General features: G+C 39.5%; 1 protein-coding gene across 3 annotated transcripts in view; it reads right to left on the bottom strand.

The window, feature by feature from the left end:
- Positions 1-23,860, bottom strand: part of TRPC4 (transient receptor potential cation channel subfamily C member 4) — a 256,992-nt gene that overhangs the window by 136,002 nt on the left and 97,130 nt on the right. For all 3 annotated transcript variants that reach the window (XM_089690825.1, XM_089690823.1, XM_089690824.1), the window contains exon 2: positions 4,104-4,504. In XM_089690825.1, the coding sequence (XP_089546951.1) occupies positions 4,104-4,481 (378 nt within the window). In that variant the 5' untranslated portion in view covers positions 4,482-4,504. The remainder of the gene's footprint in view (positions 1-4,103; positions 4,505-23,860) is intronic.

Genomic DNA, 23,860 nt, shown 5'->3' with positions numbered 1-23,860 from the left:
CCCTTTTTAAATATTGGCACCACATTGGCCTTACGCCAATCCAGTGGTACTATATCAGTCATTATAGAGTCCCTAAAAATTAGAAACAATGGCTTTGAAATGACAGAGCTCAATTCTTTTAGGACCCGTGGGTGTATGCCATCCAGTCCAGGTGCTTTATTCACTTTTATTCTGTTTAATAAATTATTGACATGAGCTCCACCATGTTCATTTGTATACACAGAGCTGAAGAAGGTATTTAATTAATAAATTTGCTTATGATAAATGTAATTGTTTTTGTCCCCAGTCACACACTCTATATTTTGTAAAGGGCCTACATGCTCAGACCTGACCTTTTTACTATTAATGTATTTGAAGTATTTTGGGGGGTTTGTCCTGCTGTCTTTTTGCAATCTGTTGCTCGTTTTCAATTTTTGCGGCCTTGATTTCCTTTTTACATATTCTGTTATATTCTTTGTAACATTTAAACGATGATATCGTTCTTTCATTTTATTTTTTTTAAAAACCCTGTCCTTATTATTTATATATTTTTTTAACTTTGTCCCTAAGCTTTTATTTTTTGAATTTTACACTTGTTGCCCATAGAAATATATTTTGAAGTGTGTTTGCATACAGTCTTTTTAAAGAATTCACATTTCTGTTCAATGTTCACCAATGCCAATATTCCCTCCCAGTCTTGGAAAGCAGCCCTCATCCTTGGAAAATTTGCTCTCTTAAAGTGGAGTGTTTTTATCTTTCCTGTATGTGTTTGTTGTTTACAGTTAACATTACATGAAATCATGGTATAGTCACTGCTACCCAGATGTTCTTTTATACTAACATTAGTAATAAACTCAGCATAGTTTGAGGTTACCAGGTCCAGCAGAGCATCATTCCTAGTTGGGGCCTCTGTGAACTGTATCATGACATTCTTGTCTTGAAAGTCTTGTAATAGGTTTATACATTTTTGCCCTTTAACTCTTCTTGCAGTGCGATTGCTGCAGTCAATTTCTGGGTAGTTAAAATCCACCATTATTATCATTGTCCAGCTCTTGCAGGCCTTTTGATCTGTGCAAGGAGCTGACTCTCCGCCTCCTCATCAACACTGGGTGGCCTATAACAAACTCCAATGATTTCCTTTGTAGTATGCACACCCATGTGCAAATCCACACATAATTCTTCAGCTTCATCACACTCTTGATCAACTAGGTCCTCTTTCACACTCACTTTGAGATCACTTCTCACATAGAAACAGACACTGCTACCTTTCCTTTTTACCCTGTCTCTCCGAAAGAGAGCATAGTCAGGAATATTAATAGCCCAGTCATGTGAAGAATGAAGCCAAGATTCAGCAATACCAGTTAAATTGTAGTTCTCTTCATGCACCAAAGCTTCCAGCTTACCTCTTTTGCTTGGCAGACTTCTGGCATTGGTGAACATACACTTTCATTGTCACATTTTGCACACGTATTTTGCATATTTTTTATTTTTGTACAAATAGTACCAATTCCATTGGTTGTTTGTAACATGGGAAGCTTTCTATCACCTGTCATAGCCCTCCCCCATCTTTCCATATGCCATTAACCAATAAGGACTGACCCCTGTCTGATCTGTCTGCCCCATTATAATCTATTTCTCCCACCCCCCCTCAATCCTAGTTTAAATACTCCTCCAACCTTCCTGTAAACCTCTCCCCCAGCACAGCAGACCCCCTTCCATTTAGGTGCAAACCATATTTAGCATATAGATTTCACCCCAATGAAAAAGTCAGCCCAGTGCTCTAGAAAATCCAAATCCTTCCCTTTTACACCAGGTTGCTGGGGGTTCCCATCTTTTTAATGAGCCTACAAGGTTCCAGAACCAACACCAATTTGCCAAGTCAGTGGCATGAAACCAGTGATCTTTTTAGCCAACTTTAAGGGTGCCATTCTAACCAACACTCTCATCCACAAGCATCAGAAGAATCTCTGTGTGAAGTAAGTTAGTAGACCAATCGCACAAAAGGCAGTTCATGGTGCAGTTCATGGTGCTATGCAAGCTGTAAACAAACAGTGGCATGCTGGCATTACAACACGGCACAGTAAAAATGTCTGGATACAGTTCATAAAAAATATCCATATCATCTGGGCACTCCATGCTGTGGAGTCTACAGGATACCTCCTGCAAAACAGTATATGTCAAACAAGTGCAGCATCCAAATAGTGGCAGAATCAGAGGTTCTCATGAATAGACACCACCAAGCCCTAATATGTTTTACTCAAAAGCTTCCAAAGAAGGGGAGGTAGCCTTTGGGTGGAACGTAATAGAGGTGGGTGGCATCCACCTATATTAGCCCAGATCTCAATTGTGTTGTATACTTCTCTGATATATATCCTTTGTCAAGTGGGCAATATGGTGTGGTTTTTATTTTGAGTATTACAAAAATGTTGACACCTATCTCATACTTATAGACAGACAAGCTGAAAACAATAGTACATACAGCATATTTCTATTGCTTTTTTAATAGTCATGATTATGTAGCATAAGTAGCTTGTGAAGTTCTTTTCAAGCTACTCAGATAACCACTTCAATATTTTGTGAACATAAAATATAAGCAGGCAGACATTAGAGATAGCAAATGTATAAACACAGATTTTCCATAACACTAATACTGCTCTTCTTGAAGCGCAACTGAATCCATAAACTGTAACACAAATAAGAATGTATTCATATTCATACTCACTAACAAAACATCCTTTTATAAATAATTGTCTGAAGAAGCCCTGTTATAATCATTGGTACAAAACCAATGATATATTATGCATATGTATGTATACTCCTGTATATACTAACTGGTGCCTAATCCTAAACTACAGCAGTTCAGTTCAATAAGTAAAATCCATGAACAATACTTCTGCTGGAACTAGAATTGCTCCTGGACTGCTACCTAGGAAGGAATATTTTTAAACCACCACACATTAGAACAAGCCAGATACAAGCAATAACTAAGCCCAGTGGATGGAGTGAAACATGTTGCAGACATGGCCTGGACTTTGTATCTGGCTCGTGCTAGTGTGTGGTTTGAAAATGTTCCTCCCTGGTATGTTTGTATAGAGCTGGAACAAGCTGTTTTCTTTCTCCTAATGCACCCAACAGTGAGAGTCAATGGACTTAAGGAGGTTTATCTGGAGCGATACCCTAAGACTCTGCATGGACTGCCACCTAACCATTATTTAACCAACCTGGCCAGCAAACATATAATTAAGGATTGTATAAGGTGGATAGTTTTGCCCCATAAAATTGTCAAACTGTGCTGAAATTAGGATTGCACTAGGACTGCTATACAGCCAGTATTTACCCTTTCAGGCCACCCAAAATAATTTTTGTTAGGATATCATAAAGCCAGCAATTTTACCCACAAAATTGGCCAGCGTTTTTGGAGTCTGACAATGCAGAATAATGTTTTACTGTAATACAAAAGGTTTGATGAACTTTTTTTTTAGACTCTATAAATAGTTTCAGTGTGTGAGTACTGCTGAGTAGCAAGAAGCAAACCCTGCTGTAAAAGAGAACACGGTGGTTTTAGGTCAGTTCTAATACTTATAGTGTATAATTTTTTAAATATCCATTTATATATTTTATGTACAGTATATAATAAATATTTACTATACAGTATACCCACCACTCATGAATAACACAACAATATGGGTTTTCCTAAAAGAGAGAACAACCAAACTGCTTTCAGGCTTTCTCTGTTTCATTGAAACTTAGTACTGCTCAGTCTGAACAGAGTAGGTAGGAGACAGGATAGCAGGAGTGACTGCTCTGACCCAGTCAATTGTGTGTATAGAACATAAGTTTCATTCAGAATATATACATATTGTAGAAAATATTGAAATCATTCAAATTAACACAATAGTTTTTATATTTTATTGCTGAACATAGTAACAAATGAGAATATAGAAAATCACTATATATTGCTTTTAACAAAAAAAAATGTGTATACTTTAACTACAATATTGGGGAACTTTAACAAATAATGCACTGGATTTATTGGTACTGTGTTAAGTCCATTTTTACAAATAACAGAAAATAAAAAATGTTGTAATGATGAAAAACAATCAATAAAGATATAATTAACCTACCTGTTTTTCCCCGCTTGGCTTCTTGTGGTTTAAGAGCAATTCAACCGCCCCGACCACTTCTTTTCGTATGGCGTGCAGTAAAGCATCTCCAACATAGACATTGTAACTTAGCAAAAGCTCAATCAACTCAAGATTCTCATTTTCAATGGCAATCAATAACGCAGTTCTTCCCAGGGGATCAATGCAATTAATATTGATTTTGAAATATATTTCTGCCTCGTCCAGGGCTTGCTTCACACTGGCATAGTCACCTTTTTCAACTGAGGTCAGGTAAGCTTTCTCATATGGTGAGAGCTCAGATTCGGAACGTACAATGCGCAGGGGAATCCGGTCTTGAAAAGGAGAGCTGTTGCTTCTTTTATAATAGAACTGAGCCATTTTTTATGCCATTATATTTTTCTCTAAAATAAAAACAAATACAATTGTTTTATAAAGTAGAATTATTTAAAAAAGAAAAATCTTAATTACATTTAAATAAAACTCCCCCCAAAACAAATTTTGGATAGAGTGGAGAAGGGTTTGAGACTGGATTTTATGGCTATCTATTTCCATGTTGGGGAGATTTCCCATCACTTCCTGTCCAGGCAGGAAGTAGAAACAAATGTCTCTAAAAGGCGACAGACAAAAAAACCCCACACTTTAAATACAACAAGAAAGGGTTAGAATCCTGACCATATTTTGATTGTTGTCTATGCCATCCTGCCCCATTCCCAACCTTCTTTGTTGGTATGGGTGTCTAGAAGTGGGGACAAGGGCACTAGGGACAGAAAGTGAGAGGGATTCTCCCTAATGGGGTCACAGACAGCAACAAGAGTCTGACAGAAAATTAACAACAAAAAAATGAGCTACTGTGTGTATCTTATTCATCTCCATAAATATCTGAGGGTTGCCCACATATTACCTCATAGACTAAAGCTAGCTATACACTACTAGAATTTTGTTCAGAATTTTTTGTTTTAATAACATTTGTTCAATTTTTCATATATTAGCGGGGTCAAACCGATATTCATTTTCATCCATAGTGACAAGAAAATTAAAAGGAAAAGGAGGGAATAGTCTTCTCAAACAAATTTCTAACTATATATGTACAACAGAGTTTTCATTTGGCAAATTGCATTGCTATCAAAACTGAATGTAAAAGCAAACAAAAATTTCCTTTGAATGACAAATAGTACTTTTGATTATTATATATTTTATTAATTTTCTTTAGAAAAAGAGACAATACAAATAACAATAATATCACATCAAATACACCCCCTTTTCCCTCATTCCCCCTCCCCCATCCTCTTCACCCCCCCTTAAAAAACCCATCTCCATTCCTGCCTTAACTTCTCTTTGACTTTCTGTATACCAGCCTATTTCTATTTATCTGTTTAATCATTTCAATTCTCCAACTCAATTACCAAATCACCCCTCATTTTAACAAATGTTCCCGATGTTTTAAAATCACTCCACCCTCTCCATTTTTCTCTAAACACTTCAACTTTATCCTCCTCATTATAACACAACTCCTCCATCTTATTAATATACTCAATTCCATCTATCCAATCCTTCATTGTTGGGGGATCCTGGGCTTGCCAATAGTTAGGAATCAAGCTCTTTGCCGCACTAAGTAGATAATACAGTATACTATTTTTATATTGTTTTACTGACATCTCTGTTTTGTAGAAAAGGCACACCCACGGGTCCTTCTGGATTGAAGTCCCCAAAATCTCCTGTATATTTTGAATCATTTCTTGCCAAAATACCTGTATTTTTGGACATTCCCACCAAATGTGTGCCATCGTCCCTAATGCCCCATATCCCCTCCAACACAATGGTGATACCCCCTCTCACTGTTTATGTGTCACACTCAGTGTACAATACCATCTAGACAAACATTTATAATTAATTTCAACTATGTTCATATTCCTCACCCCGTGTATTAATTTTAACACTTTACTCTTCTGTTGATCATTTATTTTTGTACCCAATTCTCTTTCCCATTTCTCTAAGAATGTCGGAATTCCAGCTTCCATGAGTTCAGATATAATCTTATAAATCCTTGATATATGTTCACAACTCATCTTTGAACTCAACAATTTTTCAAATGGTAGCATCTCTTCCGCCATCCTCAGTGGCTGGGGGAAAGTTGAGCCAAAATGTTTTAATTGACTATATCTCAGTTCATGTAGTGCAACAAATTTATTCTTTAATTCCTGAAAAGTGCATATTTTCCCCTTATCTATTATATCTCCCAAACATGTATTTCTATCTTTAAACCATTTCCCCGAGACCTCCTCTCTTCCAGGTGGGAAAAATTCAGTGTCCTCCAACGGTAACAATAGTAAATTATAATTCCATCCCATAGATTTGTGCAACCCATCCCATATTCTCAACACTTCCTTTGTTAACGTGCTACTATTTTTGTCTCTTACCCTATATTTACGTGGGATCCAAATGATCTTCTCCAATTGTATATTGCTTATAATACTTTCCATTTTAACCCAACTTTTCTCTTGTGAATTATGTGTCCATTCAACCACCGGTGATAGTAAAACTGATATGTTATATTTCCTCATATTTGGCAAATTTAATCCTCCTTTCTCCTTTTTATAACAGAGTTTCATATTTAATTCTTGGTTTCTTATTATCCCAAATAAATCTCGTTATCAGTTTTCTTATTATCCTAAAAAAGGATCCGGGTAAATTTATTGGGAGCATTTGAAACTTATACAGGAATTTTGGCACTATTACCATCTTAACCAAATTTATACTTCCAATCCATGAGACCCATCCTTCTGAGAGTCTTCTCAACTCATCTTTGATTTATTAGTGGGATGTAATTAACTTTTATTGCTGAGGTTAACTTTATTCCCAAGTAACTTAATTCCCTTTCCCTCCATGTAAATGGAAAGTCTTCTTGAAAATTCCTCTTCTCCGATTTTGACACATTAATATTTAGAATTTCAGATTTTGTAGGGTTTATTTTTAAATTAGATAATTCTCCATATTGTTTTAATAACCTCATTAAATTGGGTAGCGGCAATCTAGGTTCTCTATATAAAACAGCATATCGTCTGCATATGCTGCTACTTTATGCTCTACTTCTCCTATTTTTATTCCATTATCTTTTTTTCTTACTGATCCCAAAAATGGTTCCAGGGACAGTGCAAACAGTAATGGTGACAATGAGCATCCCTGCCTAGCACCATTATGCAATCTAAAGGAATCAGACAGGGTCCCATTTACCTTCACCACCACTGAAGGGCTATTATAAAGTTTTTTTTATCCATTTTAACATTTTTTCCCTTATTCCTAGAACTTCCAGCTTATTTATCATAAACCCCCAATCTACTCTATCGAAGGCTTTCTCTGCATCGATAGACAGTATTATGTCTACTTCTCTTTGCTTTTTGCAAAAGGAGCAATGTTCTCAGCCCATTGTCCTTTCCTTCTCTTCCTGGTATAAACCCGACCTGGTCCAAATGTATCCATTCTGGCATCAGTTCTATCAACCTAGTAGCCAACACCTTCGCGAATAATTTGGTATAGGTATTCAGCAGTGATATGGGTCTATAACTAGCACATTGAGTACCATCATTTCCTTCTTTAAGAATAATTGTTCTATGTGCATGCAATGATTCCCCTCTCATTTCCACTCCCGCTCCCAATGCATTCATATATCTACTGAGTTTAGGAATCAGTAGCTCTTTACAAATTTTTTATAGTACCCCACTGTATAACCATCTGGGCCCGGGCTCTTCCCTCCCACCGTGTTTTTCAAAGCCTCCCTAATCTCATCCTGAGAAATGGCTCGTTCTAATGTTAATAATTTATATTTTGCAATCTTTGTTAAGTCAGCTGCTGTTAAACATTCTCGCCTTCTCTTACTTTTTTCTTCCTCTGTTGCTTTTTGATTTATAGGGTTCACCTCATACAGTCCACTGTAAAACCTCTGGAATCTTTCTGCAATATCAGTGGTGGTATAAATCAGATCTCCATTTTCATCTTTATTTTTTTCTATATAATTCTTTGATTTCTTTTGATTCAACCTCTTCATCATATATTTTCCTGGTCTTTTCCCCCAATGGTATCTTTCCTTTGAAACTCTATTAAAGGTTTTCCTTGTTTCCTCCTCTATTAAATCTTTTAATTCTTCTCTTTTAAGAGTGATCTTTCCATGTAGATCTAGATCTTGCTTTCTTTTATGTGCTTGTTCTAATTTATATAGTTCTTCAGTTACTTCTTTTAACTTCTTCTCTCAATCTCTCTCTTTTTTTTTTGTAGCTGCCGCTATCAAGATTCCTCTCATATATGCTTTAAGTGCTTCCCATATCGTGGCTACCGATACTTCCTCAGTTTCATTTATTACAAAAAATTGTTCTAGTTCTTCTCTTAACTTCTCTTCTATGTCTGGGTCATTTATAAGTGTCTCATTTAATCTCCACATAGCTCTTTTATTTCCCTCTCCTCCCGTTCATAATCTCACTGTAACAGGGGCAAATAGTCATAACCTCTATATTAGATTTAACCAAAGATTCAAACTGTCTATGTTCTATCAATATATAGTCCAATCATGAGTACGGTCTGTGTGCAGAGGAAAAAAAGGTATAATCCCTTACTGCAGAGTTAAGGCCTTTCACATTATAAGTGATAATATTAATAAAATTCATATCTAATAGTTAATTTAAAATCTACGTTCCATTTACAGGTAGGGATACCCAGATCTATTCATATATGGACAACACCGCTATTCCCCTTCCCCCCCTCCCTGATCCCCCCTCCCTCTTTAGGCCCCTCTGAGCATCCCACTATCTCAACCATCTGGAGACAGGGGTCTCGAAACTTTCAAAACAAAGGGCAAGTTTATGGTCCTTCAGACTTTTGAGGGGCAGGACTGTGGACAGTGGGAGTAGAAAATGCCCTGTCTGTAACAATGCCCCGTGACTGGTGTCAATGAGAGGAATATTGCCCCATCATTGGTATCAGTGGAGGAATAATGCCCCATCATTGGAGTCAGTGGGAGAAATAGTGCCCCATCATTGGTGTCAGTGGGAGGAATAGTGCCCCATCATTGGTGTCAGTGAGAAGAACAGTGCCCCATCATTGGTGTCAGTGAGAGGAATAGTACTCCATTATTGGTGTCTGTGAGAAGATTAGTGCCCTATTATTGGTGTCAGTGGGAGGAACAGTGCCCCATCATTGGTGTCAGTGGAAGGAATAGTGTCCTATCATTGGTATCAATGGAGGAATAGTGCCCCATCAATGGTGTTAGTGGGAGGAATAGTGCCCCCTCAATGGTGTCTGAGAATAATAATGCCCCCCCATTGGTGTCAGTAGGAGGAATTGTGTCCCATCATTGGTGTCAGTGGGAGGAATCGTGTCCCATCATTGGTGTCAGTGGTAGGAATAGTATCCCATCATTCATGTCAGTGGGAGGAATAATACCTCATTGGTCATGTCAGTAAGAGAATAAGGCTCCAAGGGCTGGATAAAGGCAAGCAAAGGGCCGCATGCGGTCCCCATGTCACAGTTTGGAGACCACTGGTCTGTAAGATACAGTGAACCTTTAAAGCGTATAAAGACCTGTAATTCATATGTAGAAGTATATCTAAAGCCAAAGCTTTTTTCATATTGTATATCGTAGGAAAGGGTTCAAAAGACCAGACAGGTCTTTTATGCCCTCTGCATCTCATTGGGGATATTGTTCTTCATGCTCTGTCTTATAGATACAGTAGAGAGTAAGAGAAAGTCAGAAGCCTCCTCTTATTTTTTCCCTGAAGCAAGTATTGCAACTGGAAGATTTCCCCTCAATTATCGTTAAGCTGACAACTCAAAATTTTGGATTTTCCATTTTTTCTAGTCCCAGTGACAGTGGTCAGCCGAACAACTTGAGAGGGTTTATCTACCTATAGGACCATATATATATTTTGTGCAAGCATTCTTCAATCTTTACAAGTTTTTCAAGATAATCATATAATGGCTTCATAATGATTTGGTATATACAATGGGTTTCCTGTTGCAGGCTAACAATGCTGAGCCATTGTATTGCAGTTAGCTGCAGTATTGCTAGTCTGTGTGTTCCTTTAGTGGGACTACAGGATGCCATGTTGATGCACTGTGATCCTATAGCCAGCACACATCAGCCTACCCATTAGCTCTGGCCACACCTCCTTCATCACCCTGTTCAATCCAGGGCCACTGGGAGAATTAATTGGCCCCTTCATGGGTAGGAGATTTGTGTTTGCATATATGATGCATATGAAGAAAATAGAAGAGGTCAAACTGTGAATGTAAGACGTGCACAGCACATGCTTTTAGAATAAGAAAAAAGAATGTTTGAAAACCTATCACGTAGCCTCCCTGGAGGTATTCCCGAGTGTAGCTCGGGGTAAAGTTTCAGAACCACAAGCGGTAACCCCGAGCTACTCTCCGGAATACCATGTGGTGCTGCTCCGCGATCCCTCGGTCACTTACCTTGTCCTGCGCTCCTGCGATGTCCCTCCTGCAGTGTCCCCAGCAATGTCCTCCAGCGGATGCCAGCATCTGTCATCTGGGTTCCGTTATCTGCGAGCATCGGGACGTACGGGGGACGGAACGGCGGGAAATTTGAAAATGACAAAAAGTGACAGTCACAAAAATCACTAAAATCACATAGTAAAACATTACTGTACCAAACCATTTCACATACATTTTGTCCCTAGTGCTTTGTCCTGTGCCCTGCCTGCATTTTTACTGTTCTTTCTGCCTGGAAACTGAGAAACGTCCACGGCATCCAAAAAGTGTCCCTTTAGGTCAAAAGCGGTTTTAGACCAACTAGAGAACAGCGATAGTAAATCAGAACCACTTGCAGAATTGAGTAATAATGATTCGTGGGGAAATTCGTTATCAGACACTGAAAATGATTTTGCGACTTTGCTCAGTGATGTGCGAACTTGGTGCTATATTTAAAATTTCAGTGTTTTTGGTTTGATTATATTATTGAATTAAATGTATTATTAATTTATTATTTTTTATGATTATTAAATTATAATTTATGATTTTGTGTTTCAAGTTTTATCCTACCTGGGATGTTTACTAGACTCTTGTTCGGACAGATTTCAGTGAGTTATTCCTAAGAATTACAGGCCTACAATATAAAACGCCAAATTTCCATGCAAAATAATGGTACCGCTTTCAGCACCAAAAATCTGAAATAATCATACCGCCAGGGAGGTTAAAAACTGAACAACGGGGGCGCATGCGCGGCCAGGGACGATGGCGGCCACACTTTAAGTGAGCTCCGCTCATCCCGGCCAGTAAAGACTCACCTGACACTTGCCTCCGCTCCTCTTCCGCTGCGGGTGAGTCACCCGTACTCTGCACCCGGCCCAGCACCTGAGCGAAGGCTTGATGGAGCAGATAGGGCGCTGGAGGCCCCCCTCCCCGCAACCACGTGACCCGCGGCCCTCGCCGCTCTGGAGGTTCCTCTCCAGGCCACAATCCCCAGCCTCAGGTATGACTGAGAGCCCAGGGAGAGATCGCGGCCCCCCGGTGGTCGCAGACGGTACTGCACCCACAGACACTCCAGCCTCTGCCCTGACACACTCCCTGCTGGAGGACTATGAGCCCCAGCATGCTACTGCAAGGGCTGCGGAGCACTCTGCCTCAGAGAAGCATCCTCTTTCCACCCTGGCACCTCAACAGGCCACCCAGTTACCTTCCCTCACATTGTCAGCGTTGGATGACAAGCTACAAAATTTTTTGCGCAACATTACCGCGTCCATATCCGCTGAAATTGGAAAGCTGGCCTTGGAGCTTAGAGGGGAAATTGCCCAGATTGGAGACCGCACGGACAGACTGAAAAATGAGTTTGATGATCTGGTTCAATACGTCCACGTACTGGAAGAAGATAACGCTTACCTGAAGCACTCCATGTCCCAAATGCAGCTCCAGCAAGAGGATCTGGAAAACAGGGAACGGCGCCAAAATATCCGTATCCGCGGTATGTCCGAGTCTATTGCAGATGCACAGTTGCATCGTCATCTTCTGTCCTTCTTTACCGCGACTGCCCCCTTGGTTCCAGAAGCAGATTGGCGTATGGATAGGGCTCACCGCTCCTTGGGCCCAAAACCTGCTGAAGGCACCAGATCTCGCGACGTTATTGTTCGCTTTCATTTTTTTCAAAGCAAAGAAGCTCTACTTTCTGCTGTTCGCCATAAATCGTCTCTGGAATTTCAGGGGGACAGACTCCAACTCTTCTGCGACCTGTCCCCGATTACACTGGCTAAGCGACGAGATCTGAAACCGATCACCACACATCTTCAACAACACCGTGTCCCTTACCGCTGGGGGTTTCCCTTTCGGCTAGGGACAATACCCAAGTTGTGCTCCGTGATCTTCATGAGGCGGACTCCTTCTTAAAACGCCTGGGACTTCCACCTCTGTCTGAAGATGTATCCCCACTGCCACCAACTCCGTCTCGTCCATCCGCTACCCCCAACAAGATCTGGACCCCAGTTCGCAGAGGTCGGAAGAGACTTTCTCGTACCCCACAACGTCCGCGTCTTCCTCTGTCAACTGATCCACCTGCTTGACAATTCTCTGGGGCGCCCTTCTGAATCCGGTGATGAACCTTCCTTCCTGGGTTTTTGATTCTTTTTGTCTTTACATAATTTTCCCACAGGTTTACCTTATCTGTCCGGCCAAATTGTCGGGTGTTTTTCATGGTTGATTTTTTTTTTTTTTTTTTTCTGGCCGGGCTTGACGATCTTTCCGATGTCCTGGTTGTCATGTTGCCCCCGACTTTGTCTAGCCATAGGCCTAGACGACTTGGGTCCCATTGTTATCCCCGAGTTTATATCCTTGCGGATACTTATTAGTGTTAGTTCTCTGTTTTTTGTTTTTTATACTATTACTTTGCACTGTACTGTGTTATTCAACTGTTTTATGTTTTTTGTTTTTCACTATATTACATCGATGGTATTCCATTCATTTTTCAAGCTATTACATGTAGGTCAGTTGTCGTTGTTTCATAATGGCGTTGAGGTTTCTGTCATATAACGTCAAGGGCCTCAACTCCATTCAAAAACGGTGGATGGCTTTGAGGGAATTCCGATCCTCTGGAGCAGACATTATTTTTGTCCAAGAAACCCATTTTAAATCAACTGGCTCTTTTCGTTTTGCCTCGAGATTTTTTCCCCAAGCCTACTCGGCCTTTAATCCTTCTGGGAAGGCCGGGGTGGCAATCCTTATTGGGTCACACTGCTCCCTTCGGGTTGTTTCCTCCAAGGTTGACCATCAGGGTCGTTTTATTATTTTAGAGTGTATGCATGGCGAGACTCCCCTTGTTCTGTTGAATTTATATGCTCCCAATACAGGTCAACTGCAATTCCTATCCCAAACGCTCGCTAATCTAGACTCTATTACTACCTCGCAGGTGATTGTAGGGGGAGATTTTAATCTGATTGTTTCCCCCCATAAAGACAGGAAAGTGCTTTTGAGTCCACCCCCTCGAAGCGGCAATGCTCCTCTTCAAAATCTTTCCATGAATTGATTAGGGAGCATCGTCTCTTTGACGCTTGGCGGATTAAACACCCCCTTCATAAACAATTTACATTTTACTCCAACCCTCACCGTAGTTATTCCCGCCTAGATCATTTTTTCATCTCTGCCTCTTTGCTCCCACTTCTGGTTTCCTCTGAAATCAATCCCATCACTTGGTCTGATCATGCCTCTTTGACCTTAAATCTTTTTTTCCCCCCTGCTATGCCCAAACCGTGTCACTGGCGCCTTAATGAGACATTTCTTTCCACAGACCATCTTAGGGATGAATTGTCACGGGGACTCGATACATACTTTACTTTTAATGTCGGTTCCGTAACTTCTTCCTCATCTCTGTGGGAGGCCCACAAGGCGGTTTTCCGTGGACTCTGTATCTCCATGGGTTCCCGTTTAAAAAAGTCCTCGGCGATTGCTAGGGCCTCTCTCATACAACAGCTCTCGTTGGCGGAACGTCAGTTACTGAATAAGCCATCTATTTCAGGGCTTCAGGGGGTAACATTTCAACGTGACCGAATTAAAGCCCTTGACTCCAGTAAGACTGCACAATCTCTCCTTTGGGTTAGACAGAAATTTTATGAATTTTCTAACAAGCCACACCGTATGTTAGTCAACCGTCTCAAAGCCCAGTCCCCCTCCACGATGCCCGACCTTCTAATACAGCCTGATGGATGCCCTACTTATGATCCTCGGGCCATGGCAACCCTTTTTGGCTCATTCTATGGGAAATTGTATAACTGTTTAACCCCGGACCTTCACCCTTCTCTCACACAACCATCGTTTGATAATTTTTTTGACCCCTTGCTACTTCCGAGAGTATCACCCTCAGACATTGACGCTCTTAATGCGGATATTACGCTAGAGGAATTATTGGATACAATTAAACACCTCCCTTCTCGTAAAGCCCCGGGACCGGACGGACTGCCCTACTCCTACTATAAATCTTTTATTGGTACTCTGGCCCCTCATCTCCTATCCCTTTACCGAGATCTATTTAAGGGAATCATACCCCAGACTGACTTCTCCCGTGCATATATCTCGGTTATTCCTAAGCCTGATAAGGATCACTCTATCGTAGATAACTATCGCCCTATTGCCCTACTTAATTCCGATTATAAGATTTTTACTAAAATCTTGGCCAATCGACTATCCGGTATTATTTCCAAGCTCATTCACAGAGATCAGGTGGGCTTTGTACCTGCCAGACAGGCTGCGGATAACACCAGGAGATCTATTGATCTGGTTGATCTGGTCAACCGTTCCTCTACCCCTACTGTGTTATTGAGCTTGGATGCCCAAAAAGCCTTTGACCGTTTAAGCTGGCCTTACATGTTCATGGTTTTGGAGCGATTTGGTTTCAGGGGTTCATTTGTTGCAGCTTTGAAGGCCCTTTATTCATCCCCTTTCTCACAGGTCAGATTAGCTTCCTTTCTCTCACCCCCCTTTCAGATGTCAAATGGCACTCGTCAGGGATGTCCACTCTCTCCCCTGCTGTTCATTCTCTGTCTGGAGCCATTGGCTGTTGCCATCAGGTCGAATCCGGATATCCGGGGGATACAATCCCATTCTCATGAGTACAAATTATCATTATTTGCAGATGACATCCTCCTCACACTTACGAGTCCCCACACCTCTTTACCGATTTTGCACAAAATTTTGAAACAATTTGGGGCTTTATCAGGTTATAAGGTCAACACGTCCAAAACTGAGGCACTTCCAATACATGTTTCTCCTGTTGTTCTTTCCTCCCTTCAGGCAGCCTTTCCCTACCGGTGGTGCACCCACTCTTTAAAATATTTAGGCACCAACCTTACTTCCTCTTACCAATCCATATACGAGGCCAATTTTCCCCCACTGTTTATAGCAATTTCTCGCTCCCTGAAACACTGGGATGCCTTGCCTATCTCTTTCCTCGGTCGTATTAATGTCTTAAAAATGACCGTACTACCCAAACTTTTATATCTGTTTGCAACCCTCCCAGTACCCGTTCCTATGTCCAAGCTTCACTCCCTTCAGAAATCTTTCTTACATTTTATTTGGCACAACAGGCGGCACAGGATTGCTCGTTCTGTTCTGCTTTCCCCACGTTCTAGGGGAGGCTTGGGAGCACCGGATATAATAACATACTATTTTGCAACCCACCTTCGCTTTCTTCTGTCATGGTCCATTCACTACCCTCCCAATACATGGACTGAGATCGAGTCTTTACAATTGTCCCCAGTTCATCTGTGTTCCCTTCTCTGGTCGACCTCGGCGGTGGATGTTCATTCTTTTCGCCACTCACTCCTAGGCCCCATGCTTTTTTCATTGACTGTTTGGCAGAAATGTAAGGCTAAATTCACATTGGCTTCTCAATGCTCCCCACTGACAAATATCCTTCATAACCCTAATCTTCCAGACAATATGGCCATGTCCCGGATGTCTCTTTGGGTAGTATCTAACCTTTTTCAACTACGTCACCTGGTACACCCGGTGACTCGTAAGTTACATTCTCGGATCTCCAGAGGAAAGCCTCTCTACCCCCTCATCATCTATATGTATACCTTCAAATACGCCACTTTTTCTCTACTCTATCACCCTCATTGAGCTTGGGGAAACCTACCCCCTTCGAACGTCTATGTATGGAAGGTCCCCATCAAAGGGGTATTGTCTCTAGCGCCTATAAAATTCTTATGGAGGCCCCCCCTTTGTCCAATGACGCTCACCTTTATATGCGTAGGTGGTCTCAATTTATACAACGTGATATTGACTTATTAACGTGGAAGAAAATATGGGATAATGCATCTAAATCCTCTATTTGTGTGGTTTTTAAGGAAAACATATACAAGATTATGATGTTGTGGTACAAAACCCCGGAAGTTCTTCATGTTTATAATCCGAGTGCTTCTCCTGCCTGCTGGCACTGTAGTAGCGCTTCTGGCTCTCTTTATCATATTTTTTGGACCTGCAGCTCCATTGCTACTTTTTGGGAAGAGGTCCGCTCCTTGTTGCAATCATTGTTGCTAGTTTCTCTCCCATTTGACCCACTGCATTTTTTGCTGGGCTTGCCATTCCCGGGTCTATCTAAACTGGCCAGAAAACTTGCTGCACATGTGCTAACAGCGGCCAGGAGAAGTATTCCTATGTGTTGGTTATCCTCTAACCCACCTTCATTGCAAACTTTGTATAAACTTATTACCGATGTAAGACAGATGGAGTGTTTGACTGCTTCACATAGTGGTTCGTTTGCTGTTTTTGAGATGATTTGGCTCCCGTGGGATACCTTCTCTTCCTCTATGTCAGCCCACATTGTAAGACCATGATTTTTTTTTTTTGCATTGTTACTATATGACTCCACTGGTCCTGACCAAATGTACTCTTAGCCATCGATGTACTTCTATGTTTTGCTTGTTTTATTTTCCCTTTGTTTTCTGTAACACTTGATTTACTTGAAAACCAATAAAATTGTTAATACGAAAAAAAAAACTGAACAACAAAGTATGTGCCTAAAAGAGTATTTTTTGCTTAAATTTCCCTGTAAGGGTTTACTTATACTTTTATTAAATTTGTTTATTTATACAAATATGAAATTTGTTAATTATTGTTTACACAAATTTGTATAAAGTTCTCAGTTATGCATTTCAAAACATTATGAATTAAAAAAGAGCAAACATTAAATTAAAAACATGCAAATCAAAGAATAAAACATATGAAAGCTTATTACATTTTCTTAGTATCTTTTTTTAATGTGTCACTAAACCCACATCATAAAAAACTATCAATAAATGCTGTATTACATGCTGTTCATGCTCACGCAGTCACTATGGGATTTGTTTTCTGTATTCTGAGAAGATCCTGGTTGATTCTACTGTTCTCTACTGTTCCAATGCAGTTGGGGATTTTGCAGTGTTGGCAGCTTTGTACATGCTCAATTTTCAGTGAGTTTTTATGCTCAGCATTTCCTCCCGATCACATCTAAGCAGCCCATGTGACTATAGAGTCACACATGTGGGCGTATACACAGTGGTAAATGACAGCCCACTCCCTCCTCCTCCATGCCCACTAACCAGCTAAACACAATGGGGGTGGGATATTACATGTAGATTGATGGAGGCTTCACCTCCCTCTTATTCTAAGAAACAGGCTGGAGGGTCATGACACAGCCTGTGACTGCCAGAAATCCACCCACACCATGGTATTTTCAAAAAATAATAAAGATTTGATTTCAAATAGATATTGTTATGACAGTTTAAACAATGTATTGATATTATTTTTACCCTGTATTCCAAAGCATGCTTTTTTTTTTTTTTTACAATTTTGAACATGTGACCAGCAGCAGAGGACTAGAAGCTCCTCCTACTTATGTTGCCCTGCAGACAGGCTGGGACAGATCTGGGTCATGTGACAGCTGAATATAGATTAGGAAAAAGGTACTTATGCAGGCCACACATGGGTTGAATTCCAGACAAATTTTCTTTAAAAAATCTGAAATTTTGTGCATCTTGAAGTCCAATGGTGCCATCATTGATTTCAAAATTCAACCAATCAAGCCTTTAATTTCATCAAAAAGAATTTTCATGGCGAAGAATTTTCTTTCCGGGTCACAGCTTATTTATTTTTCAATTACATTTCTCACACGATTCTCCTGTCATTGATTAGAAATTCCTTCATTTTTCGAAAAGTTTCCAATATGCCCAATTACTCAAACTCGATGGTCGCTCGAAAATCGGCCATTGCTATGGCCTAGTAATGGTGTGAAATTCAAACCAAAATTCTTAGAGAAGATTTTCAAAAGAAAATTCTTTCGGAATTCGACCCATGTATGGCTGGCTTTAGATGTTTTTATTTTTCCATTAAAATAATTACAGTGCCATCATCCACATACAGAAATAGAAGGGATAGTGTAAATTAGCTGCTTCCCGTCCGCCCTATAGCAGAAGTACTGCTACAGGGTGGCACAGGTATGCAAAATCATGTATATATACGTGATTTTGCAGTTCCTGATGGATGGCGCGCGAGGTGCGCATGTGCCCTACCCGCGCCACCCTTTGTGGCCTCAGCTGTCAATCACTGGGTCTTGGCTGATGATTACTCACCAGCGCCCGGTGATTGCCAAGCATCTCCAATGGGGGGGGGAGAACTGTTTCTAAACATTACAGTTCTCTCCTGTCAGCTCCTGCACACTGCTTTCATGCTGTCCATAGCACAGCCATGCAAAGCAGTGTGCTTACAGTGAAGCACTAACACAGAACACAGTGTAAAATCAGCACACAGCACACAATTACCCTTTGATCACCTCACATATTAACCCCTTCCTGTCCAGTGCCATTAGAACAGTGTCAGTGCTTTTTATTAACACTGATCACTGTATTGGTGTCACTGGGGATGTCAGTGACAACAAGTCAGTTCCCCCAGTGTCAGAATGCCCGCTGCAGTCCCACTATAAGTCGCTGATCACCGCCATTACTAGTGAAAATTAAAAAAAAAAAAATTAAATGCCAGTATACAGTATATACCACCATTCGTAGATGCTATAACTTTCATGTAAACCAATTAATTTACACGTATTGGGATTTTTTCTTAGCAAAGACATGTAGCAGAATACATTTTGGGCTAAATTTATGATGAAATTTGATTTTTAATTATTTTTACTGGACATGTTTAATAGAAAAAAGTCAAATATATTGTTTTTTTCTCAAAATTGTCTGATTTCTTTTAAAGTGCAAAAAAGCAAAAAACGCACAGGTGATCAAATACCACCGAAAGAAGGCTCTATTTGTGGGAAAAAAAGGACATAAATTTAATTTGGATGCAGCATTGCATGACTATGCAATTGTCAGTTAAAGTAACACACCACCAGAACGCAAAAGATGGCCTGGTCAGGAAGGGGAGTAAATCCAGAGGAGGGCAATCGGTTAAACAGTACGTGATTAGTATCACTTTAACTTCAGAAGAGACATTTATGTGTAACACAACAGATGACATACATTTATACCAACCTAGTTTTAGGATAATCCGATAAATGGTATGCCATTAACAAAAGTCAGGATCTTAAAGCGGATCTATCTCTTGCCAAGTTGACAGAGATGGATGGTAAAGACAGATTTTTATTTTACACAGTTTAACACAGAAGGATATGCCTGAAAGACTTGTTATCATATTAAGAGTTTATCCATGGGTTCTACATTTCAATTGTGCTCTTCAGAATATGTGCCACTCTTTCATTTATTATTATATATTACATTCTGGAATCTGACCAAAGAATCAAATATGTCTTTCAGTCTAACAAGAGCTATAGTCTATAATATTGCACAGAGTATGAGATCTGCATATACACGATTTCAGAGAAACTGTGATAGTGTAAAAAAGCTAATCATCAAATTTAATGATAGGTAGCAGTTTTGCAGAGTTTGCGAATATGTATATATTTTCTCCGTATGATGAATTAATTCAGTGCTCTGCAATTTGGAATATATTGTGCTGATATCCCACATGGAAGAAAAATATATTTGAAATATATTTTAAAAATATCCTTTTAAAATATATTAACATATATTTGAAACACTACAATTTTTATTTCAAAATATATTTAAATAAATTATATATATATATATATATATATACATATACATACATACACACATATACTGTATGTTGAAATGCGTTATTACAAAATATGAAAAATATTTTTAAAAATACATTTTCAAATATACTGTATGTCTTTAAAAATACAAAATTTTTGGAATGCATTTACAATTATATGTAAAAATATATGTTAAAATTACTTTTTTATATGTTAAAAAAAATCTGAAGAATATATTTTGAAATATATTGAATACGGCCAAAATTGTAGCATTTCAAATATATGTCAATATATTTGGGAAGAATATTTTTAAAATACATTTCAAATATATTTTTCTTCCATGTGGGTATGCATGGGGATCATCTGCGTGTTGTGTCTGTTGTTAAAGGGTATGTAAATCTAAGAACAAATATGCAATATATTCGTTTTCCTGGTCTTCGATGTAGAATCTGTCTTAGTTTTCTTTTTTCAGGCTTTCTCCCCCTTTCATTTTCAGCTGGGGTTTTGCAAGTATCATTTTTCCCGTCCTAAGGTGACAACACTCACTCACTGTACTGTATCTATGTAGGAGAAGCATTGCCTCCTTATTACTGGTGACAAGTGTTCTTGGACTTTAAAACATACAGTAACCAACTCTTTGCATTTCCATAACATATGGGAAGATGTTCTGTAGGCCACAGAAGTCAATTGGCCAGGGCTGATAATTGAGGCTGATAACTTCAGCACAGTGTACAGGAAGTTATGAGCTCACTGGATTTTTGGTAGAATCAACAGATATTTTTGCACTTCTGAAACAGATGTACCAAGACGCTTTTCTTAGTATGTTTAACAGACCCAAAGGTAGCAAATAACTGAAGTTCATTGTCAGTGTTTACATATACTTTAACCACTTGCCCTCCAGAGGATTTACCCTCCTTCTTGACCAGGCCATTTTTTGCGATACAGCGCTGCGTTATTTTAACTGCCAATTGTGCAGCCCCAAATGAAATGTACCGGTATGTCCTTTTTTTCCCTCACAAATGGGTCTTTCTTTCAGTGGTATTTGATCGCCTCTGCCTCTCTTTTTTTTTTTTTTTTTTTTTTTTGTGTGTGCTAAAAAAAAAAAACACTGACAATTTTGAAAAAAAAAATTCTTACTTCTTGCTGTTAAACATGTCCAGTAAAAATATTTAAAAAATATAAATTTAGTCATAAATAAATAGCACTGACCCTGTACTAATGACACTGGGCAGGAAGGGGTTAACATCTGGGGTAATCAAAAGGGTTATCTGTGTTCTGTATGCTGTTTTACAGTGTAAGCATGCTGCTTTGTATTTCTCTGCTATACAGAACATTATAAAGCAGCATGCTGGAGCTGACAGGGGAGAGATCTGTATTGTTTACATACAGATCTCTCCCCCATCAGTGATACTCGACGATCGCTGGGTGCTGGTGGGGAATCACCGGCTGGGACCTGGAGATCGACAGCTGAAGCCGCCAATGGCACGCGCTGCCTACCCAGAATGCAAAATCACATACAGTTGTGTTCAAAATAATAGCAGTGTGTTGAAAAAAGTGAATAAAGCTCAAAATCCTTCTAATAGCTTTTATTTCCATACACACAAATGCATTGGGAACACTACACATTCTATTCCAAATCAAAACATGAAAAAAAAATAGATCAAATTTGTGTTCCTCTAAAAAAATTGAAGAAAAGTGAATATTAGACTTTTCAAAAAAATAGCAGTGTTTGTATTCTTCTTTACAAACTCAAACATTCACTATATAAACTGAAAAATGTTTGAAGATTTTGCTTTCCTTTGAATCACTTAATATTTAGTTGTATAAGCACTGTTTCTGAGAACTGCTGTACATCTGTGTTGCATGGAGTCAACCAACTTCTGGCACCTGTGAACAGGTATTCCAGCCCAGGATGATTGGACTACATTCCACAGTTCTTCTCTATTTCTTGGTTTTGCCTCAGAAACTGCATTTTTGATGTCACCCCACAAGTTTTCTATTGGATTAAGATCCGGGGATTGGGCTGGCCACTCCATAACGTCAATCTTGTTGGTCTGGAACCAAGATGTTGCACGTTTACTGGTCTGTTTGGGGTCGTTGTCTTGTTGGAACACCCATTTCAAGGGCATTTCCTCTTCAGCATAAGGCAGCATGACCTCTTCAAGTATTCTGATGTATTCAAACTGATCCATGATCCCTGGTATGCGATAAATAGGCCCAACACCGCAGTATGAGAAACATCCCCATATCATGATGCTTGCGCAACCATGCTTCACTGTCTTCACAGCGTACTGTGGCTTGAATTCAGTGTTTGGGGGTCGTCTGACAAACTGTCCTTCTTTGATCTTCCTGGAGCTGATTGCTGGCTGAGTCCTTGCCATTTTGGCTATTCTTCTATCCATTCGAATGGTAGTTTTTCACTTTCTTCGTTCAGGTTTTGTTAGCCATTTTAAAGCATTTGCGATCATTTTAGCTGAGCAGCCTATCATTTTCTGCACTTCTTTATATGTTTTCCCCTCTCCAATCAACTTTTTATTCAAGGTACGCTGTTCTTCTGAACAATGTCTGGAACAACCCATTTTCTTCAGAATTTCAGAGAGAAATGCACTGTAACCAACATGTACAACATTTCCTGCCTTCCTTCCTTAAATAAGGGCAATAATTGCCACCTGTTTTTCAAAGAATGAATGACCTCACTAATAGAACTCCACATTGCTATTATTTTGAACATGCCCCTTTCAATTAGTGATTCAATTACACAGAATCAGCAGCATGCATGTCATGACTGTTGGGTCTGTTGGATTCTATTACTCTGCTACACCTGCTAGTAAATTATTTGCCATGTAGAAATATAATTTCTACCAAAAACAGTGATTGATCAGATTAGTGATGTCGGACTGCTATTTTAAACACAACTGTATGTACATGGGATTTTGCACATCCCGGGTTTCCTGTAGCAGTATTTCTGCTATAGGGCGGAGGGCAAGCGGTTAACCACCTCAGCTCTCACACCTGGACCAAAGCAATTTTACATTTCTGCTATGGGCTTGTTTATTCAACAAGGCTTTATATGAATACCTAAGATAAAAAATAACTATCTTTTTAGGACAAACATATATTTTTTTTAATTGCCATACAAGAATTGTATTCTTTTTTTGCAATCCCACCCCCCAAAAAAACAACCAGTTTCTACTTTACTATAGATCAGGGGTTGCCAAACATTCTAAACAAAGGACCAGTTTACCGTCTTTCTGACTTGTTGCCATTGGAAAGAATTTTGCCCCGTTGTTGGTGTCATTAAGAGGAATTGTCTCTCATCGATGTCATTGGAAGGAATTTTGCCCCTTTGTTGGTGTCACTGGGGGGGAATTATGCCCCATTGTTGGTGTCAGTGGATAAAATATTGTCCCAAGGTCCAGATAAAAGCAAACAAAGGGCCACATTTGGCCCCTGGGCCGCAGTTTGGAGACCACTGCTGTAGATTAAAAGTGTACATTTTATTATATAATTTGTACTTTTAAAATGACTTTAAACATTGCTAGGTTGACATTAAACAATGACATTAGGTTTCTGGTACAAACCATTAAGTTACCAAATTACTAGCAAATTAAAGGATAGTGATTAAACCTCTAAAATGTACAATGAACAAAGCTTCTACAGTGTGCACTTGCCT

This window comes from Staurois parvus, unplaced genomic scaffold (assembly GCF_062004578.1).
Source record: "Staurois parvus isolate SC_StPar_1 unplaced genomic scaffold, SC_StPar_1.0 ptg000544l, whole genome shotgun sequence".
Taxonomy (NCBI): domain Eukaryota; kingdom Metazoa; phylum Chordata; class Amphibia; order Anura; family Ranidae; genus Staurois; species Staurois parvus.
This window is presented reverse-complemented; position numbering and strand designations above follow the sequence as displayed.